Source organism: Phoca vitulina, unplaced genomic scaffold, assembly GCF_004348235.1.
Source record: "Phoca vitulina isolate PV1807 unplaced genomic scaffold, GSC_HSeal_1.0 scaffold27, whole genome shotgun sequence".
In the NCBI taxonomy this organism is placed as follows: Eukaryota; Metazoa; Chordata; class Mammalia; order Carnivora; family Phocidae; genus Phoca; species Phoca vitulina.
This window is the reverse complement of record NW_022589730.1, coordinates 2,481,127-2,502,879: the sequence shown is the minus strand read 5'-3', so window position 1 is coordinate 2,502,879 and position 21,753 is coordinate 2,481,127. Positions and strand designations below refer to the sequence as shown.

Below are 21,753 nucleotides of genomic sequence, written 5' to 3'. Positions count from 1 at the left end.
AATATTCACTGTGCCTGGGGTTTTGTGGTTACGGGAAAAAAAAGTTCGAGCGCCTACTTTATTTCTTATCTTTCCAGAATCAACCATCACAATGTCAGTGGATGAAATCTTAGTGAATCCCTGGCTCTTGGATGTGTCCCCCTGCCTCTGTGTGCTCCCACTCCAGGGGCTGAGCCCCGAGATGCACCTGTGTGCTCCCCGTTGCACGAGGCACAACCCAGCGAGACTCGGGGTCCCTCCCTCCCCCGGCCCAGGCCCCAGTTTGCTTGCTTTTCTCTTCTGGATGGATGGTGTGGCATGAGTGCAGACGAGGAGTGGAGAGAGTAGTAAGAGATCACTACACACACAGCTCAAAGGAAGGCAGCTAGAAGAGTGGCCAAGCGCAGACCAAGAGCTGAGAGAGGTGACATAATAGACTAGAGGCTGTGTTAGGACCAACCCAAACTTCAAAATCGTGTGCATCCAGACCCCTGTCCCTAATGGCTAAGAGTCCTCATAATGGTGTGATGACTTGGGGTATGTTACAATATTAGAACGTCCTTTAAATATCATGAAGTACGCCCCGGCTTCCTTCAGATCACACGTAGGAACCACAAGTACGTCTGTCCCTCCACCTTTCCTGTACGGGGCGCTAGTTCGGGGGACATTGGTCCTCCCAATCCAATGTGTGTGTTGATGCCTGCCCCATCTTTTCTACGTGATGGAGGAAGAAAGGAGCTCGGGGTGCAGCTGCTGTGTGAGAAGCCCCGCCCTTTCTTATGCTCGAAATCGAGGCTCACCAAGGCAGGTGCTCCTCACGCCAGGCTGCGCTCCCGCCGACCCTCAGCCCGGGCACTGGTTCTCAGCAAGCATCCGATCCCGTGGAGAGAACTCTGAGCCCGCTGGCGGCCACACGCGGGCGCCTCAGTCCGTGCCACGGCCCCAACACGCCCAGGGCTCGCCTGTCGCCCTGAGTCAGGTGGGTCCGCACACGCGCGTCCAGTGCTGGGCACACTGACGGTTTTCCTACTGACCCTGTCCTACGTGGCTAAGCCACCTGAGTTCTAGGAATTCCTCCCTGTGTCCCCAAAGGATTCCATCTAAAAAGGGAATAAAGTGATTCTACTCGCTTTTAAAATACGGGGTGTATGATTCTCATGCTCACCCTCACCGTTTGTAGAGCAAGAAATGTTGCTCAGCACGCTCGGAATCAACGGCTTCATTTAACAGGTGCAACAACCGGTACTCGAGGGGGATGGGGGTGTGCTCGCCGGTCTCCTGACTTCCTGTCCAGGACCCGGTGCTGAGGGCCACCACCCCAAGCCAGATTCTTGTGGGTTCCACGTGGGACACAGGCTGGTGTTCCAAACCTAACACTTGGTGCCAAATGGATAAATCACGGGCTAGCCATACGACAGAAGGAAAAGGTAAGAAGGAAGAATGGATTTTTTAAAAAGTGTAGGTTTATTTTATTTTTAAAAAATTTGTCGACTTACCTTACGTTACCTTGTGAAGGTATGATGAGCTAGAAATAAAAATGTTCCTGTATATAAGGAAAAATCAGCGTCTGTTGATGGAGTCAGTTAGAGGTGTCTGTTAATGTCCAGAGGGCTGGGGACTTGTGGGTGCCGCTCTTCCCTAGAAAATTAGTTCCTACTCACGTTGGTAAACACTGATAATTAGGTGCAGCGAATGCAAGAGCAGTTAGTGAGGAGAGATTTTCCGGTTTGGTTATCATTTTGAAGGACTCAGTTCTGTGTTACTAAAGCTGGGGGCCAGCCAGCCCCCGCTGCGCAGAGAAGCCCCAGCCCCACACAAGCAGACCACCGTAAGGGCTGCACCACCCGTTCTGTCCAGGGGCCTGAAACCGGCCTACCCCCCAGCCACGCACCGCACAGACACATGCTGGGTGCTCACTCCTGTAAGGGACAGGCTGACGCCCCAGAAGACTGCACATTACAATCGGGACCCTCGCCGTTCACGCAGAGGGTTTCACCAGGGGTCTTGAGAACGACTAAGTAAGGGAATTTGCATTTTGCTTTTTTGTCCCAGAGAAATCTTTGATGTGGGGGCATTCTGGAGAGACTCCGATCCAGGGAGCCACACAGTTAATCTACGTAACCTGTTTGGAGCCAGGGACCACAAGGCAGAGCGCCTGAGCAAGACTTGGGATCCCTAAAATGTTTTTCTCCTGAAAGTGGTAACAAGCCCCAATATGCTCATGTGTGTGATGTGATGTTCTCTATGTTTACAAACCACGAACACAGTTCACTATGAAACCCAGATACCTTTCCTGCCCCCTCTCTCCGGCTTCACGCTCCTTCCACGGCTGGTAAGGACCCTTCACGGCCGCGAGCAATCTTGTTTCAGTGGCTTATCCTCCTTGAGGACTTCCTGAAGAGTCCGTGGCAGGAACAGCTTCCTTCTCTCCATCCAAGACTCCTCCTTACCCATTGCCGGCCATACCTAGTTTCCACCATAGAACCGCCCCGTCTGCTCCAGGTGCTGAACAAGGGCCCCCCCGAGTAAGTATTACCAAATCCAGCAAGTGCACCAAGGGTCCCAAGTTTGGGGATAAAAGGACGGGTCTGACTGTGAGGTGTTTGACCTGTGACCTTAGTCCCTTTCGGAGTAGGTCCAGGTGTGTCGGGGAGAGAGCCCGGGGGGGGGGTGCTCCCATCCGCAGCCCCAGACCCTGTGACTCCCGCGTCCCCATAAACCACAGGTGGGCCAGACGAGGCTCTCCCGTGGCCTTGGGCCCCGCTCCTCCTTTCGTTCATGCCTGTTCCTCAGGGGAAGCCGTGACGCCGGTTTTGTTCAGACTTCTAATGTGCCTCAGGGGACAGCGTTAGTGTCATTTTGGAGTAAAGTCAAGACATCCTAGATTTCGTATACGGGGGAGAATTCTTCTCAGTCTGAACGATACGTGCAGTGCGCCCTGTGCTCTTGTCCTCTGCAAGCTTAAGAATATGTTTGTTCCTGAATTGTTGACTCGAGCGAGTTTAACTAAAGCCGAGCTTCTTTCTTCAGGGAAAGCTGTGCGGGGTCAACAGTGGTCTTTATTTCTGGCGCAGTTTTCAGGCACACCTTTGATTTAGAGGGTGATTTTAGGTTGCGTGGCGCCTGTCCTGACGTAGATTGCTTCTCAGACCCCGGGAAGGGAGCCCGTGGGTGGGCTGTGCGGTCCGCGGGCTCGGCCTCGTGGGCCTGCTGTTGTTCCCGGCGGTCGGCTCGGGAGGGACCGGCGCTTTGCCCCGTGACCAGGGTGCAGGGCTTTGCGGTTAGCGGACGGTGGAGCCGAGGGCGGGGCTGCAGGCTGCCGTCGGGGGGCGGCAGGCGGGGTGGGGGAAGTGCGGCTCTGACTTCTCCTGGGAAATCGGGAGAGGAACCACCCCCTCCCTGCAGGGACGGCTGGACCTCGGTGGGCGTGCAGGGGTCGGAATGACAAGAGGCTGTGCCCCTGGGCACAGAAAGACACAGCAAGCCCCGTGTCCCCGCCTGATGCCCGCGGTCAGGCTCTGTCATCCCGGGAGGTGGGCGCGTGGAGGGGAGGACAACGGAGGGGGCCGGAGGGGTCGGGGGCACCTGTCGGGCTGGAAGCAGCTCTCAGATGCTGCGCAAGCCGTAAGATGGTGGTGGGTTTCCGGCACCGGGCCCCCCCTCTCTCGGTCTTGCACTGGCCACCTGGTGCGCACCAGCTCTAAGGGGCCCTTCTGCCGAGGCATCCCCCCGGTGATGGGAGGGCCACCAGCGCGCCCGGGGCGTCCCCGTGGTGACGGGAGGGCCACCAGCACGCCCCGTGCTCGGCAGAAACGGCAGTGTCTCGGCCCCTGGCCCCGGGGATGCCGCAGAGCTCCCGGCAGAGGCAAGGTCTGCCCCGCAGGGCAGGTCTGCTCCCCGGAGTCAGGGCGTCTGGCGCCGGCTGTTCTGGAGTGCGGCCTTCCTGTGGCTTCCCCGCTGTCCCCAGAACGGCGAGAAGCAGGACGGGCTGTCGGCGCGCCCCGCTCCGGTCTGTCTCCCTACTTCCAGGCGCTCAGTGTACAAAGACCGCGATGAGTCTGACGTGCACAGAAGCTCTTTTAGCATAAACGTCAAGCGGACGTCACAACCGAGCTATAAACCCAAACGATGAGCCCCGCTGTCCCTTCTTGGGATCCAATGGTCTCTGCGCAGGCCATGAGCAAGCAGGTTCAGGGGCGTGGGGTCTGGAACATTCTCTTTGGAAGGAAAAGACAAGTTGCAGCAGGTTTTCCAGCAAGTGAGGGTCGTGGGCCCCCAGTTCAGCTGTGGTGGGAAGCAGACCCCCGCCCCCCCGGGGAAAGGCTGGGCCCCGGGAGCGTGTGGGGAGTGTCGGAGGCCGGGAGACGGGGATTTCTGTGTGTCCTGCGCAGGCCGAGCCCTCACAGGCCGAGAGCACAGGACGGCATCCCGATTGCTGCGGGGCTGGCGAGACCTGGGTCACCGCGAGCGCTTGCGGGGATGTCCTGGGGACACGCTGCACCCCAGTCTTCAGAGAAATACTCCCAGTCCTTCATCTGACACTTACTTTATGGTCGAGAAGCTGAGGTCTGAGCAGAAACGCAGGGGCCCCAAGGCCAGAGCCGGTGAGAGGCGGAGGGGAGCCCGTGGCTCCCGGGGCCCCTGGGTGTCCTTCCAGCGTGGCTCAGGCGTCGCGTGGCCGAGAGGCAGGCGTGACAGACCTAGGGTGCCCAGGGCTGGGGCAGCACGTGCGCCTCTCGTATTTCTCTCCAGTGGCACGGGACCCCCACGGAGTGGGCAGCACTGATGGCTACTTCCGCTGCTGTTGGTGCTTTTCAGGCGAAGAGAGGGCCACAGCCCGCGTTTCTGAGTCTTACTCGGCACTTGTCTGCAGCACGAGTGTCACTGGCTCCTTGAACTCTGGGGTGCGCGGTAGCTGCCTGGGCCTTCTCCAGCCAGGGAGGCCCGTGAAGTGGCCTGCGGCCTCCAAGGGACTCGGAGCTGGGGGGAATCAAGGGTGGACGCCGTCCCGTTGCTGGTCCTCGCTCGCCCCAGGGGGGGTGGCTGTGGCACCAGGGGTCCTGCATGAGGCTTGGCACACCCGCAGTGCCCGTGCTTCACGCATCCCCCCGAGATGGGGGCCCCGTGCGGGGAGAGGTGGCCGGCTGGGCAGAGCAGGACACACAAGGAAAAAGGGTTTGATATTTCCCTAGGGGACTGCCCTCCACCAAGCTGCTCCCCGTCTCTCCCTTGCAATTCCGGCCTCTCCAACTTGCGTTTGGGTTCCTGAATAGGATGCCACCCGTCTGCGTGGGCTACTCTCTCCCCACATGCGGTGGTCACGTTCCATCCCTGCAGGTTGAGCTCCGGTAGTTCTAGGACATGTGTTGGATCCCCTGGAATCAAAGAATTCCTGGTGGGGTTTGGCTCGTGGAACCCATGTGTCCTTTGCTGGTCACCCTGATGTCATGGTGGCTGGCTCTTTCCTAGCCTTCCTGGTGGATTTGCAGAGAGACTCACGAGGACACAGGGAGAAGGAGGAGTGTTCTGGAAGGTCAGGCTACAGAATGTCTGCTGGGCATTGCTTATTGGTAGCTTTGGAGTTTCCGAGCCACGGGGGAGGGAAGACGGTTTCGGCTAAGTGCTGAGAGTCCGAGCTTCAGCTCCCGGCTCTATCCAGCGGCCTTTATTCCCTCTGCAAGCCTGTGTCTAGTGCCCTCTGCCACAGAATCTCAGACAGGTGCATTCTGAAGCCATTTACCGCAGCCGGCCTGTGTCAGGTGCCATTAGATCTACCCTCTGGTACACACGACCATCTTCTTGAAACAATAATGGATCCCAAATTGCTGGAGGGAGACATTTCCAATCATCAGAAGCTCTTGCTCAGAGAGGAGAGAAGACCCGGGTGCACTGCTCTCCTCAGTGTGAGAACAGCGTGGTAGTGTCTCTCCCTGCGGAAGGGAGGTTCCGGGGCTCCCAGACCTGGCCCGCCTGTCCTCTGTGTACCCGACACACGGGCGCCTCCTGAAAAGCATTTCGCATGGTGGGGACCTGCCACGGGGATCACTGAGGCCCTGGGGGTGGACTAGGCCCTCGGAGGGTCTGCACTGTCAGTAACGACTTTGGGGAGCCCACTGGCTTGGTCCGTGTGGCAGCTTCGCCCTTGGTTTCCACTCGGGGTCCGTCTTCGACTTCGGGTCACTCAGCAGACAGGCGAGCACCATGCACACATACACGCCGCTAGCCAGTGCTGTGCGTGTTTCAGTATTCTCGCGTGTGTGCTTGCAAGCCAATCCAAATCGCATTTGGGGTGCCCAGTATTTAGGGGGAATCCATAAATGAACAAATAATAAATACAAAGAACCCAGGACCGGAACCCCGCAGTGTGTCCTTTGAACCTTAGTGTGCCCACTGGTGGCCAGAGATGGGGTCGCGCAGACTCTTTCTTTCAGGCCTGGTTGTTTTAATGCACGCACAGAAGCTGGTCTGGGGTGAAGAGGCGGAGGAGAGGGGTGTTGCTTTTTCTCTGCCAAGTAGTTTTTTAAAAGAGAACAATCAACATTCTTGGTGTGACCCGAAGAGCAAAGCCCGTCTCCCTCCGTGGAGAGCTCGGCTTCTGACAGAAGCAGTCTCGGTCGGCGGAGGAGAGCCTGGGGCAGGGAGGCGTGGAGTGGTTTTGGGGGAAAGGGGCAAGCTGGCCCTATGTGGGGGCTTCACACCCAGGTGTGGGGCCCACTGTTACCCAGTCACGCACACCAGGGGCCGCTGTGGCAGGGGCTTTCGCGCTCTGGTGGCTTCAGGGAGCAGCCGGGGGCACTGGCCTCCCGGGGAGGGCGTTTGCTTTGACCGACGAGCTGTGGAGAGAGGCGTTTATGGAGCGAGTGGCCACAGGGGCTGGACAACAGGCTGTCCCGCTGATGCTCTTGGGAGGGGATGGTCCACAAGCATGTTGGGACAGTACGCTCACCACGCTGTCCATCCTCTTCAGGCACGGGATCCCAACCTTCTGCATCTCCCCAGGTGACACACTCAGGTGTCTGGCTCGGGCGCCCACTGTCACCTGAAAGCGTAGGCCCGTGGCTGCAAACCCGTGTGGTGGCCGCCACCGTGCGTAAGTAGGAGTGTGACTCCTGGTGGACTCAGGACCTCCTCTGGGGTGATGCTGCCTTCCCTGATGCCCCCTGCCGTCCGGACTCACCTGTGGGCCCTCCGTGCTCCGAGCAGCAGATGAGGACAGGTGACGGCTCGTCCTCCATCCCAGCGCAGGCCCCGCCGAGCCCAGGTGGGGACAGCACCCGCCTTCGACCTTCCCAAGGACACACGTCATGTGACAATTCAACTAGCAATCGCTCAGTGTACATCAGGCCCTGGTTTTCAAGGGCAGGTCAATGTCACGGCGGCAGCCGACTCCCCGTGCCCTGGTGCCCGCGGAACCGCTGAGGCCCCGCTGGTCCCAGGGGCCCGTCCACTGCCCTGACCCCACAGCTGGCCCTTTGTGGGTCATCTGTGCAGGATCCCACCTGGGAATTCAAAGGCCTCTTGAACAAGAGTTTTTGGTCTTCTCACCTTGACCCTTGCTTGCTTCCCCTGAGGACCTGGCCCCCTCGCTTTGCAAACGTGACTCCCCCAGGCACTCCAGACCTGCACCTGCTGCAGCCCACGGGCTGGAGCGTGCCCGGATGCGGCCCCCGCTGACCGAGGAGGACAGGAGGGGCCTGGGGGGGTCAGCACACGTCTTACCTGGTACATGGTGCACAGCCCGGGCTGGCTGTGGGCATGAGAGGGCACAGGGCTCCGTCTCTGCTTGAGCCAGGGCACCTGCCAGGGGACACAGAGTGGCGGTTGAGTCCATGTGGTACCACCGGCGGAGCCCCCAAGTCCTCCAGCAAGCGTCCCCTCCTGACTGGGCTTGGAGGAGGGTAAGTGGGGGACGGAGGTCCGAGGGTGAGGGCGTGCGGAGGATGGATGGCGACCACCGAGGGGACAGAGGAAGGCGGAGACGGCAGTGGGAGCCCCCAGCACTCCGGGGGGAAGGACGTCAGAAAAAGGAACAAGAAGAAAGATTTAGGGGAAAGTTCTGGAGCCTTGAGCCCAATTATGTGACCACATTTTCTTAACATTGTAGCGGGCACCAGACCGTAAGATTTTGGACCGAGGAAGGGGAGGAAGCGCCTTCCAGCCCGATGCGACGTGCTAGAGGGCTTTTCAAGTCTACACTGGGATAGAGAAGGTTCGCAGCTTTACTGTACAGGTTTGTTTCTTTTGCAGCAGGAGTGACAGCTTCGGCATGGGATTCACAGGAGAAACCACATCCGTTCTGCGGGGGTCACTGTGCCCTCTCTGCCGGCCCTCCCAGCTTCCTGCAGAGCGCCACGAATTAGTTCTATGAGCAACAGAGTGGCCAAAGTCATGCCAGGCGGCCACTCGGGGTTACACGGTCTCACATTCTTCCTTGCTGTTGGTGAGATTTAGAAGCCTTAGTATTAACTTGGCATGCCTGGACGTGAGCTGTGCATTAACCCTAACTCTAAGCTCGGTTGCCATAAATCTTCCTAAGTAGTGTCTGTTCCTCCTGTGTGTCTCCCCGATTCTATTCGCCGTAGGACAGCACCTGCATATCACCCAGTTTGGAGTGGTGTGGCTGAGAGAGCATGACCGCGGGGCCAAGGTAAATGGCCTGCAGAGAGTTCCCCTTGTTTGACTGTATGCGGCAGAATGGTGGGCTCACGGGCGGGGAGAGAAGGTACCTTACATTGGTCAAAAGATAAAATCGATGTAAATGATTTTAGGAGATGTCTCAAGTTGGCTGTAGATTACATGGATTTTTAAAATAACAGGTCACTGGTGGGTTACGTGAGGGATGAGCTGTGGTTATGACACAGGAGAATGCTAGTGTGTTCTAGAAGCATTACTGCAAAGTGAACACACAGGGCTTCCCGAGGCAGATCTGGGGTGAGTCTGCTTAGCTGCACACCCACCCTTGATTCTCCCCACGCGGGAGCAGGGATTTCTACCGAGCGAGAAGCCCTGGGGACCTTAATCCAGGCACGGAGTCCTACCAGAGTGAGGCAATTGTTTATGTTAATGCCTCGGTGGATGAGCCTGCCGCGGCTTCTGCCTCCATCGGGCCTGGTCGTCCCACAAGATGTGAGGCCCCCCCCAGGGTGGCAGACAGGTGGCAGACGGGCACGGACACCCTTGGCCAAAAGGCAAAGAAGAATTTTCTAGTTTGTTTCCCCGTTGAGAGCAATGCCCCTTGTTAACGAGGGAGACCAGCTCCTTGAGCTGTTTCCAGGTCGCGCCGGGGACCCGTGTCAAGCTACCCCCCCCCCCAGGCACGCAGGGCTCCGTGGGCTGCTGGCCACGCAGCTCGGGGCGAGGCGGCTGGGCGGCTGAGAACGCAGCCCCCCCAGCACGGGCAGGAGGGGGAAGACGGGCATCCTCGTCACGGGCGACGGCAGGGGGACGAGGTACCCCAGTGGCCGAGCTCACCTGACCTCCCACACAGGTGCGGGAGGGGCTGGTGCGTCACTGGGTGCGCCCCACGGGGCTGGCGGGTAGTGCCCCTCAGAGGAGCCCTTGTTCGAGGGGCTTCCTCGGAACAATTCCTGTTTCTGGAACTCTCCCCACTTTATACTATTTCCTCTGAAGCAGGACAGCTTCGGGGCAGTTAAGAGTGGGGTGGGAGAGACCTGCAGAGAGACTCTTACCGTTTCTATGGGTTCTGCGGTTCCTACAGCTACGGGAGCTCTGGGGAGGGGCTCTTCCCTCTTGGGATACGTTCCCTCCGAGGTCAGGCCCAGCTCTCCATCAGCCAGTCAGCCAAGCCTGTCACCAAACATCTAACCCTTCGACCAAAAGGAAAACCAGTGACATTTGTCCCTGTACATGCTGTGAATGCACGTAGCGGGAGGGGAGTGAGGGCAAGCTGCGCAGGTGAACGCATCCAAATGAATCGTGTGTTGCTTTTATTTCTAATTCATCCAAGACCCAACCTTATCCATGACCTCCAGGCTCACTGGCGTCCTTGGGAGGAGCCGGCGCACTGCCACGTCCAGACTCCCCGGGGTTTCCGGGACATCTTGGACGCACAGGCGGGATGGGTCTCCCATGTGCCCAGTGGCTCGGGAAACGCCGCCGAGCGGGCTGTGTCCCCCCCACACACACAGAGGGAGGGCAGAGTCTACTCCGTGCCCACACTTTCCCCTCAGCAGGGACGGCGCTCGCACACAGACATGGACACATCCAGGGGAACGAGAACAGCCATGACAGACCAGGACACGGAGCTGTCCGCGGAGAGAAGAGAATAAAGTCTTTGTGCAAAAGCACAGAGTGAGAAACCGACCTCCGCGTGCCGAGGGGGCGGGCGCTGGGCCCTCACCCTCACCTGCCGGCTGTCCTGTCAGGAGCCCGCGAGAATACCTGTGTTAAATGCACTTCGTGGGGGGGGGACCCCAAAGAAGACAACGTGAAAAATTCACGTGCAGTTAGCACAACACCCTTGGTCTGTTACAAAGTTTAATGAGTGCATAAAAAAGAAGAAATATATATGAAGCAAAAGTTCATCACAAAATCAAACAGGCATACATAACACTCACCAGAAGGCGATCACCATTAGACACATCAACATGACATGCAGACGCGTGGCTCACACGGAAGACGTGGCAGGACCCCCCCGGAGTGGGGCCACCCGCCCGAACGCAGATCTCGCCCACTGAAGCCACGGGACACTGGACACTGAGGGTCCATGGACAACGGGGTCCACAGTAAACTGCCCGCAGCCGAGCTGGGGAAGCCGCTGATCCAGAATTGATCAGAGTAGTAACACTTCATAAAGATATTCCTGGCGGACATCTCAGAAAGTCTTTGTTTGAAATACACCTGCCACATTGTCTGTTCTCTAGGAAGAGCTGTGGCCAAATCTCCGGGCAAACTGAAGCACCAGACTGACGGCCAGATCACGGACACACAGCCTCGCACAGACATTCAACTTGGTTTCGTGTGCGGGGCTGCACTCCTGGGAGCAGAAACTCTCTGCTGAGAGGGAGCATGCAGGTCCCCAGGCCCTGGACTCGGGGGTCAGGTGCCACATGGCAGGGGGGGCCCTCCACACGCTTCCTACCATGTCCCTCCTCAGCCTCTGCACACTACACTCCCCACAGGATTACAGAATATAGCTACAAAATTGGGATATTATGTTAACGATGAAGCATTAAGTGATGGTAGAACTAAATGTTAAACGAAGTTGAAGTGGGGAAAAAAAACGGGAAACAGAACATGGTGATTAATTTACAAGATTGATCATACCCCATAGCGGTAAACGACAAATGATTTTCATCCCATACAATCAAAATTAGAGGCACGGAAATAACAGAGTGCTGAATGACAGGATGCTGAGCAGAGCAGGTTACTCAGGACAGAAAGGTACAATCATCAGTGTGGGACTAACTTTAAAAAACTCTTTAAAATACCCTGGTCTGGAGAAATCTGAGAGGGGCATGTTCTTACTTGGGGAAGGCCCGGGGGGCATATCACTGTGTCCAGCTTAGTTACTTCCTAAAACCTCCCCCCTTGCAGATAAAAAGGAACAAAGGCAGTTTCCAAAGCGATTCCTTGGCTCAAGGCTTTGGCCACTGTACCCCGTGGAGGGGGTGAGGTCCGACAAGGGGAGCAGCAAGTGGGGGGTGGCCGCTCTGGAGGGCACCTTCCACAAAGACCCCATGCATTTTCTCCTTTGTTTTCCTAAAGGCCTGCCCATTGCCCGAGGCCCCACACTCCAGGGAGCTGGGAGAGCTGTTCTTTGGGTGGCAACAACACAACCCTTCTTTCCTCCTGCAACAAAAGAGCACGTTCTCCATAAATATGCTCTTCCTTTAGGGCTCGCAAAAGAATATGCCTCCTCCAGGAATTTATAATGCACTTTCCTTGAATGTCAAGGCCAGGCCACACAAGGGTGGGTGTTGTCAATGCATTCTGAGGATGGGGGGGCAGCACCAACCCAGGGCTGGAAGCGCCACGTGGCCTCGGGGGAGTGGGGGGCCGCGGAGGGGTCCCCGGACCAACACCCTCCTTCCCAGGGGCCTTGCCTTCAGCGTTGCACGATTCCACCAGGAAAAACCACTGCAGACAGACAAGCAGAATAATTGCTTCCCCCCAACTTTACACCCCAGGTGGGGCAGCCGACTCTCAGGCCTGGGGGTGCTCTTTAGGATCCCATGTACCTGAGACAACTGTCTCGGGAATGACAAATGGTGGAAACATGAAATGGGCTTTTAGGGACAATAATCAGGCCTTTTGCTTCTCTTCTCTCAAGCCTCAATCCAAAGACCTTTCTATAAGATGAGGGCTCTGCTGATTTACAACGCACAGAGCAAAGCAAGAACAGAAACAAAGCCACAGAATCACCCCTCGCGGTCCGCACCGGTAAATGCCCCAGAATCCTAAGGCCCTCGTGGGCGTGTGCCTGGGCGGAGAGGTCTTAAGCTCACATCTCCAGTGTTTAAGAGCAAACAAAGAGTCCACAGTAAAACAGGGGTGCCGAACAGATACTGGTTTCAGCAGACGCTACACGGGAAGGCATCCCGGGCCTGCGTCCGTGGGAAGCCGCTATGCGACGACGCGTGCAAACTCTAACGGACTTCTCTGGCAGCAAAAGGCAAGGCTGTTCATTTTTAAATCCTCTTTATTCAACATTCAGTAGTGAACAGAATTGATACTTCAAAAATTCTGAAACAATTGTTTAAACATGATTTTCATTTTTAAAAATCCTGTGAAAATATTCTGATTTCTCTGGATCCTTGATAATCGGGCAACACTATTTTGCAAAGTTGATGCCTACTTCTGAGATGAATCTTTTCTTTGAAAGTATTAAACCAACAATGGTTGTACTTCTACATAGAGGAGAACAAACACGGATGCACGTACACACATATGTATATATCCATTCTGAAATAAAGTCACAATGATTGATATCAATGCATTCACAATTTTAACTTAGACCATTACCACTGAAATGAAGCTTGTTTTATAATATATGCTATACAGCGATTTAATCTTTTCTGCACAGTGTAAATATATTTTTTCCTGTACCTTGAGTGAAGCAGAATAGCTTAAGCTTTCAAACTGGCGATGCTGCATGCCTACTGGGGGCTGAGAATAACCGCAAGACTCAACTCGGCAGCCAGTCTGGCGTGGTTTCATAGCTGTGCTCCAAAAGCACCTCAGACTGAAATCAGCATTGGAAATAAGTCAGACGACCACCGTTTTAGGGTGATGCAAGACTGCCCCAAAGTTAAAGCAAGTGTCTGCAAAGACGGACACTGAAAGAAGCAAGCAGAAGGTGGACCCTGTTAGCACTGAAGACACGGCAAGTGTTAGTCACCACAAGTCACGGCAAGTGTCACGTGGGGGATGTCGGCACCCGGGGGCAGATGCGAGAGACACATCAGCCGCACCTGAGCGTGCCGGCGCCCTAATTCCCGCGCGGCCAAACTGCCTTCCCGTTCACCGTTCAACGATTTCACAATCCTCAGGAATTTAAAAAATTGTAGTCAGAGACTAAAGTAAATTTTAGAAACTCCTTTAAAATTGCAAGTCAGGGCCCCTGCTCCACACTTCACTCAAAAGAATCTTTATATTCCCAGGACTTTCAGGATCAGCAGGACGCACGGCCAGGGGAAAAGCTACATCGTGTGTGTTTTGTGAGCACAGCAATAAACCCGGGCTTTCTTGAAAAGACCCTCTCCTTCCCCAAGGACCCAGCTAAGACAGCACCCGAAAGAGGCACAGGACATGCTATGTGTTTGCTATAGCAAAGCCACTTGGGACTCAGCCCTCTGATGGACCACCACCATAGATGACCCAGCCACCATCCACCCCAGGAGCCGAGGCTGGGAACGGACACGATGGGCGCTTTTTCCCTCCTGGTACAATTTGTATCTACAGAACACTTACATAGTGAAACCTCACAGATTCTCTATTCGAATTAATGGAATAACAAAATAATACAGTTCTGATTCATAGGCACACGCAAGGATCCCTCCACCCCTTTCCCCTAAATAACTCAGATAAAAGACACAGTTTGCTCAAGGCGAATTTAAATTTCGAGTTTGTTCAAAAGTCCTCAATCGCACGATTGTTGCAAGACCACGCGAAGCTAGCAGCACGGACGCCAAGGAAAATGAGCACAACCCAGTGTCGACCCCAAAAGCGTGGGCACAGAAGCGGAATCAGCCACAAAACCCCGAGCGTGAGACCCCGGACAGTGCCCACGACGCCCACGCCATGCCCCCCAGGGATGCAGAATTCAGAATGTTCTTGCATTCCTGAGCCACATCCCCACTGCACCCCCTGCGAGGAGGGGAAGGAGGCTGAGCTGTGTGGAAATGCAGCAAAAGCAGCAACCCAGCCCCCCTGCCGCCCCCCGCCCGCGGCCGCGAGCATGGCCAGCAAGGACAGCAGCTAGACGGCGGAGGGGCTGCGCCAGGATCTCTGCCAGGGCTTAGCTCACCTGCTGACTTTCCTTCCTTTTCCTTGTCAACTAAAGTGGACACACGTTCCGTGTGCCCCTAGTTACTCCTCAGAGCTCACCTTGCCTGAGCCCCGCTTGGGCACACCCCTGTCACCGCCAAAGAAGCGCCCGAGGGAGTCAAGGATGCCCGTGTCTCTGTGCCTCGGGAGGAAGCCATGCCTGGCGTGGTCCATGGCGCTTGCTGAGGCCAGGTACTTGGATCCGTGCCTCTGGGAGGGTCTTTTCTGTGACGCCATCACATCCAGGCCCTCAGGACTGACTGCACTGTCCTCTTGGATGGTCTGGAGCTCGTCTGACTCCGAGGGCCTGTCTTTGAAGGTGTTGTCCTCTCTCCCCGGGGCATCTCGGGAAAAGAGGCGGATCAAGTGGGGGCGGCCCCCGGGGTCAGCTGGGTTGGCGTCCTGCCAGGCATTCTTTGGGTCCGCTGTGCGCTTGGAGTCTGTCACCGCTGTGTCCTGAGAGGGGGTCCCATTGTTCTGCTCCACATCTGCCTCCCCTGCAAACAACAGTGAGACATGAACACGGGCCGTGCAAAGCAGAGCGAGGGACAATGCCGCTTTCTTCCAGGGCGAGGGACCTGCTTGTCTCCTACCAAAGCCACAGAATGTGTGCGGGGCCGGCAAGCTACGTGGCAGCCCCAGACGGCTTCTGGCAGGACCCGATCTGCCCTGAGTGTCCTACTTGCAGGTCTTGTCTCAGGGCCCCTACTCGAGGTCTGGCCCCCTAGGCCAAGCGCACCCCGGCTTCCCGCTGAAGCGGCCGGCACGGACGCGGCAGTCACCCCTGGGTGCTGCCATGGTTGTGCGTGGACAGGCCAGGACTGCGGGACATTCAATCTCTAAAACTTCACTGGTGCATAAGCTAAACGTGCTGGGAGCACTGATTTGACCAAAGGTATTTTTAGTGTTCTTGATGAAAGTGGAACTTCCCACGTCTTTTTGTAATATATGCCCTAAAGAAACAGGACATTTAGAATTCTTTAGTTTCCAGAATCCACAAGAGGCTCTTGCACTAGAGAACTGCTTATTCAGGACATTTTCATGTGGCTCTTCTTCTGTAAGCAGCCACAGTGATAAAGTTTGAAGTGGGAATGTTCTATGTGCTCTAGCACCATCCTATACCTCTTACATACATACAAAAATAAAGCATTTCCTTCCAGAACGGCAATACACCCATTTTGCTCTCAAGTTGCAACTTAGGTTTAAGTGCATGTCCACTCACTTCACCCTTAGTTACTTATTTAGAGAAAATGTGGATTTACTCACACTTACCTGTAACACCATCCATCCATCCATCCATTTATCCACCCAACTACCCACCAATCTGTTCACTGACATTTACCCAACAGCAGCACCCACCTATCCATTAATCTGCTTAGCCACCTACCTACCTAACCACCCACAGATCTGTCTACCCAGCTATCCCTCCACCCAGTCACCCATGCATTCCTCCACCCACCCAACCACCCAAACACCCAGCCACTCAGCCACCCAACCACCCAGCCACACCCCCAAAATTCCATCCACCCAACCATCCATCCACCCACCCAGCCAGCTACCCACCCAGCCAGCCACCCAACCACCCAGCCACCCAAACACCCAGCCACCCAACCACCCAGCCACCCACCCAAACATCCACCCACCCAACCATCCATCCACCCACCCAGCCACTCATCCATTATTGACTGAGCACCTAATAAGTGTAATGTACTGAGCTGGATGTTTGTGCTGCAGTAATGAACAAGATGTGGTCCTTGTCTCATGAACATTGATTGAAATGAATGTTCTGAAATGAAGTGTCCCCCAAAGTGGCAGGTCCCCATCCTAAACCCCAGTCCCTCTGAATGTGAACTTATTTGGAAATAAGGTGTTTTGTAGATACTCTGAGAAATGAACTGAGGGTTCTAGAGGGGGTAGGGTGGGGGGATGGGTTAGCCTGGTGATGGGTATTAAAGAGGGCACATACTGCATGGAGCACTGGGTGTTACACGCAAACAATGAATCATGGCACACTACATAAAAAACTAATGATGTAATGTATGGTGATTAACATAACATAATAATAAAAAAAAATAAGCAAGGTAAGATGAGGTTGTACTGGAAGAGGGTGGGCCTAACCAAGTGACTGGTGTCCTTATAAAAAGAGGGGGCTTTGGACAGAGACAGAGACACACAGGGCAGAGGCCGCGTGATGGCAGCAGGGACTGGAGAGATGCGGGGACACCAGAAGGTAAGAGACATGGATCGTCCCTGAGAGCCGGCTGACACCCTGGTTCCAGCTTCCCGGCCTCCAGAATGTGAGAGAGGAACTTCCGGTCGTCGTAAATCACCCGGTTTGTGGTTATTTGAGGGATGGAGGGAGTGGTCCAGGGGCACACTGGGGCGGAGTGGGGGTGCCTCTGCAGGGGCCGGACGCCCAGCAGAAAGGCCTGGAGCCAGAGGGACTGGTGAGAGGAGCAGCTGGGTGGGAGGCCCAGGTGCCTGGTCAAGACTGCACAGGCCTCAGGGGCCAGGAAAGGCTCCCAAGAGGGACCAGAGACCGCTGTGGGATGTGGACGGGACCAGACTTCCAGGCAGAAGGTGGCTGGGCCTGCAGGTGGGCACAGGTGGGTGGGACTGCTGGCCACGGGAGAGATGAAGGGGAGGCCATGGAGGGCCCCTGCGGGGACCGGGAGGGACCCAGTGGAGGTAGCGGCCTCTTCCTTCCGTTACACGTCTTCTCAGAAGTGTGTGCATCTACAACACACACTTTCACTAACACATCAGTCAGAAAAGGCAGATGATTCCACGCCCTTTCAACAAAATCACATTGGTCAGATGGTCCCATGAATGACACCATGACAGGCAGACACTGTCTTCACCTGTATCTCCAAAGAAGAGTACGTCCCCCCAACATATGTCCTCAGTGTTTGCCAGGGACAAAGTTCAAGGCGGACACCTGGTACCCGGGATCACCGTGACCTCATTCCTGCCCCTACGAGACAGCACGCAGTTGTGAGGTGCCTTAGAGATACGTCACTTAGAGCATGGCCCATCTTCTCCGACCACTGATGAAATTCAAACCCATAAGAACACAATTATTATGATGCATCCACGTAAGGCCTCCCTGCCCTGTAGTGACAGGAAAACACCGCGGCTGGCATCAAGCTGTAGGTTTTTGCAGGGACGCACGGATAATTTATAGGTTGCCACGGATATGGGGTCTGAATTTCTAGCTGTGCTTTATATTCTGTGGCTGATATAAATTAATGCAAATGTGGAAGAGAAACAAAAGCTATATTGTACATGATTAAATGCATTAACAAAACACAAACGCATCTGAATACTAGTATTTGTACAACAGTTAGGCTTTGTGTCCCTGAATAGGGCTGTTTGTGAGGCACAGAGAAGGGCATCGTGTCCTGAACGTAGCTTCTCTGAGCACAAGGGTATGGGCAGCGGCCGAAATCTGTGGATGGGCAGCATTTTTGGTCGGGACGAGTGCAGTTTTAATTTGTCAAATAATATCAGCTTTCATCAAATTAAAGCCCGATGCAGAGTTTTTATTTAGACGATAACTATGGAGCATAGCGTTTAGTGCACGATTTGTGAGGCATGGGTCGGATTCTGCCAGAAGACACACTTAGAATGCTCTAGTGTTGTTCAAATTCTACAGGAATTTGCAATTAAAAAAAAAAAAAGCCCACCTCAATCCAATCGCTAGAATGACCTCCAGAACTTTGGTGGGAAATGCACTGGATTTCTGCAAGTAATGCTGTTAAAGTCCCAGGAGGGCTTCCCAGAACACCCCTGAGGAACAGAGCCGTCACTCACTCGAGAGGGGCTTCTGCAGCAGGGACACCCACCCCGCGGGCGGCTGACACTGGGGCAGCGTGCGCACGGCTAGAGACTCGCAGAGGCCGGAACCCGAGCGAGGCTCCCGCCGGTCACCGTGGTCCTACCGCTGCCTGTGAGTCTGGCTCCTTCTGCCCATGGAGCCCCGGCAGGCAGCTGTCCCAAATCCTGCGGCTTCCCCCCCGGATTATTTCTTACTTGACTGACTACAACCACCTGCTTTCTTGTTCTTTTCTTTTCTTTTCTGCCACGTTATGCAGGGGTTTCGCTACATCGTCATCACTGGTCCGCAGGCTTCAGCCTCCCCTGGGATTCCATCCACCCCAAGCGGCTGGAAGCACCTGCCCAGGGCCTCACAGGCCACGGTCCTCGTGCAGCCCCCAGGGCCTCCCCAGCGCCACTGGCACCAAGGACAGGCTCGCCCGCCTGTTCTTCCGCTCGCGCTCCAACATGTCCCCGCACGGGTGCCCGGCTCATGCGCTCAGGCCTCTGCTCTCCTGCCTCCCACGCCACGTCCTGAGCGCCCGGAGGCCTGCGCTGGGCACCTGGCCGGGAAAGCAGCTGCACTGGTCAGGGCCGCACAGCAGCTGAGGGCGGCGGCCCCCCGATCCTGAGAAGCGTGTGGGTTGGCCAGCTCCCCTCCAGCCCGGCGGCGTGTCCCAGGGGCCCTGCTGAGTTCGGCCTCCATCTCATCCCGCGGGGAGCTACGTTCGCACCAGGTGCCCAGCAAGACTGTCCGATCAGACACGCTGATGTGTGCGGGGCCATTCCTCCAAAGGACAGAACAGAAGCCAAATACCACCCCCTTCTTTGCTAGAAGACTTAGCTGTTGCCCCTGCAGCTGTTAAATTGCTTTCTGTATTCTTATTTTTAAGTGAAGATTTCCCTTCGGTCCTGAAAGGGTTCTACACCAGTCTAAGGAGCTCTGGCTTAGAAATGAATTTCAGTTGTATAATCTAATTCTTTCTGGCCATGCAGAGGTTTTGTAATATTCTAAATTTAATCAGTCGGCTTGGCTCTGAGGTAGCAGAATAAAGAATTTAGTCCCCCTGCTCTATTCTCTCATAAACTCCAAATCCGAGTTCCTGCAGTTAGGCCTGGGTGCCCGTAATGACCATGACACGTTGAGGGGGACTGACCTGACAAGCCATTTCGTCCACTTTGCTCTGCAGTCCGCTGGAGAGCACCTGACCGCGTGGGGGGCGCCTGACCGCGTGGGGGGCATCTGCCCGCGTGGGGGGCGCCCAGCCACGGTGGGGGGCACCTGACCGCGTGGGGGGTGGAGAAACTCCCAACACTGCAAAGCCGTGGACAGCAGTGTCCAGAGTCAGGGCCAAGGAGGGCAGAGGTCTGCAGGGCAGCAGAGAAGGGCCCGGGAGACTAGCTTCAGCCCCTCTACCTAGCTGACGGCCTCGGGCAGGTCACTGAACAGAGTGTGTGCTTACGGAATGGGGAGACCCAGCGCCGTTCTTGCCTAAATACCTGAAGGCCCGTGTCAGCAGCACGTGCCCAGCTTCCGCCCAGCGCCCCAGCGCCCACACACGCAGTTGGCCACCGAGAGCCCCGGGAAAGGAGGCCTTGGCCACCTGTGCACGGCGTTCCAGATGCATTGTCGACAGCCCTAGAAGCAGGTAGTTTCCTTCCTATGAGGAAACTGAGAACACAGGAAAGTGAAAATAGGAACCGATGGGGGAGGTGATGTTAACCCAGGTCTGCGATCGGCACGCTGCAGCTCTGGGGGCCTCGCACCCGTGCTTCTCCTGCCCCGACTGGCTTTACCTGCAATGAGGTGTTTGCCTCAAATGGGAAAATGTCACTGCAGATAATTGGCGGCTACGTCATGTGTGGGTCACGGCCGCTTCACAGAGAGGGACTGACGAGGAGAGGCGGAGGGCCTTTGCGGAAAGCCACCTGCCCCGAGCGCAGAGCTCAGCCAGGGCCCCCACCTGCGAACAGGAGGCCCAGATGCTCCCAGCGGGCTTTGCAGGCACGGGGGGGGGGGCTGCCTCCCTGCACACACCCCTGCTCACCCGCACCAGCCGTGGGCTCTCATTGCCAGAATATGTTCATGAGTGTTCAACACCCAAACAAGCTGAGTTCAGGAATCCGGTATCACCACTCTGGAGATTTTTCACCCAAGGAGCTAGGATTCTTCCTGGTTCAAAAACACGGGTCCCCAGCTTATTACTGTCCAAGCCACCTCCCTGTGGCGGGCCTCAGATATGGTGGACCACGGCCTCCGAGGCCCCACAGGAGCCTGCCCAGAATCACTGCTTCTGGATCTCGTCTAGGGCTCACAGGACAGACGACTGCCTAAGGAAACGGTAGGACTCCTAAAGCTAAAACGAGCAGCTAGAAACAAGCGTTCCTAGATGCCCAGGCTCATGACCAGCTCGTGGCACCTTCTTGTCTCCTCCCCGGATCGTGCACCTCGCCCTGCTCACGATGTCCTGTGGTACCCCTGGAGAAGGGACCCCGAGATCGCGGGGAGCCTGCATGGAGAAAGTTCTAAATGGGGCTGCCAGGCCCCCTCCTGGGCTGGAGAGGGCATTCACTCAGTGACGGGGACGCTGGTGCTGGGACACTCGGTGACTTTCATCTAAATACACAATGGCAGAACTCAGAGGAACCGCATGAGCTGTTGTCCTGCTACACTCAACAGTTTTCTCCTGCGTGATCTGCAGTCTGCATTCCTAGCTGCCAGTCCTTTCAGGAAGCATTATCCAAAAATACGTCCATAGATCCAAATGCACCAGCATGTCTTATTTTTCATAACTGCTCAGATTAATCCTTAGTTTCTAACTCAAAGCAGCACCATGGCATAGAGTAAAGGGACTATCATTATGGAACGAATCCACAAAATGGTGGAAATCTTCAATTATCTGGTCTTTGATTTGTTGTTTTTAAACTCACGCTTTAACTTTTACTTTTTTTCCCCATATTTTTTCATCTCGTGGTATCTTAAAGATTACTGAGACGACTGAAGACATTGTATAATCTGGAATACCACAACTGACCTTAATTCAGGTCTCTGTTACGGGGACAAGTTGACAGGGCCAAGCAAGGGCGTGCACACCCAAGTTCACGTCCTTCAGAGTGGGCGAGCTGAAGTCACATGCCATTCTTTATAGTCAAGAAGATCTTGAGATAGAGATGGCTGCACAGAGCTAAAGAAAAGTTACCTAATACTTCAGACCTTTGCAGAAGAGCTCCCACTTCCAAATAACCGACAGAAGGGGTACTGCCTCTTGTAGCCCAGGGAGAACCACCTAGAAGCCCAGGATTCTACACTGAAATAAGACAACATTAACTCTCCTCCAGAGGTCTTTCTAAATTCTGTTCATTTCTGTCGGCGGGCAGATGGTGTGGATCTACTGTTTCAGGATTTTTATGGAAGGCAGCTTTGCAGGTGAGCACATAACCCCCCCAGAG

General features: G+C 55.5%; 1 protein-coding gene across 6 annotated transcripts in view; it reads right to left on the bottom strand.

Annotated features, from left to right (window-relative positions):
- Window positions 1–21,753, bottom strand: part of MBP (myelin basic protein) — a 111,186-nt gene that overhangs the window by 18,942 nt on the left and 70,491 nt on the right. For 4 of the 6 annotated variants that reach the window (XM_032422891.1, XM_032422893.1, XM_032422888.1 and 1 more), the window contains 2 exons: window positions 14,548–14,984; window positions 7,699–7,776 (listed from right to left, as the gene is read on the bottom strand). In XM_032422891.1, coding sequence (XP_032278782.1) covers window positions 7,699–7,776; window positions 14,548–14,984 — 515 coding nt within the window. The remainder of the gene's footprint in view (window positions 1–7,698; window positions 7,777–14,547; window positions 14,985–21,753) is intronic. The other 2 variants (XM_032422890.1, XM_032422892.1) reach the window with 1 other exon arrangement.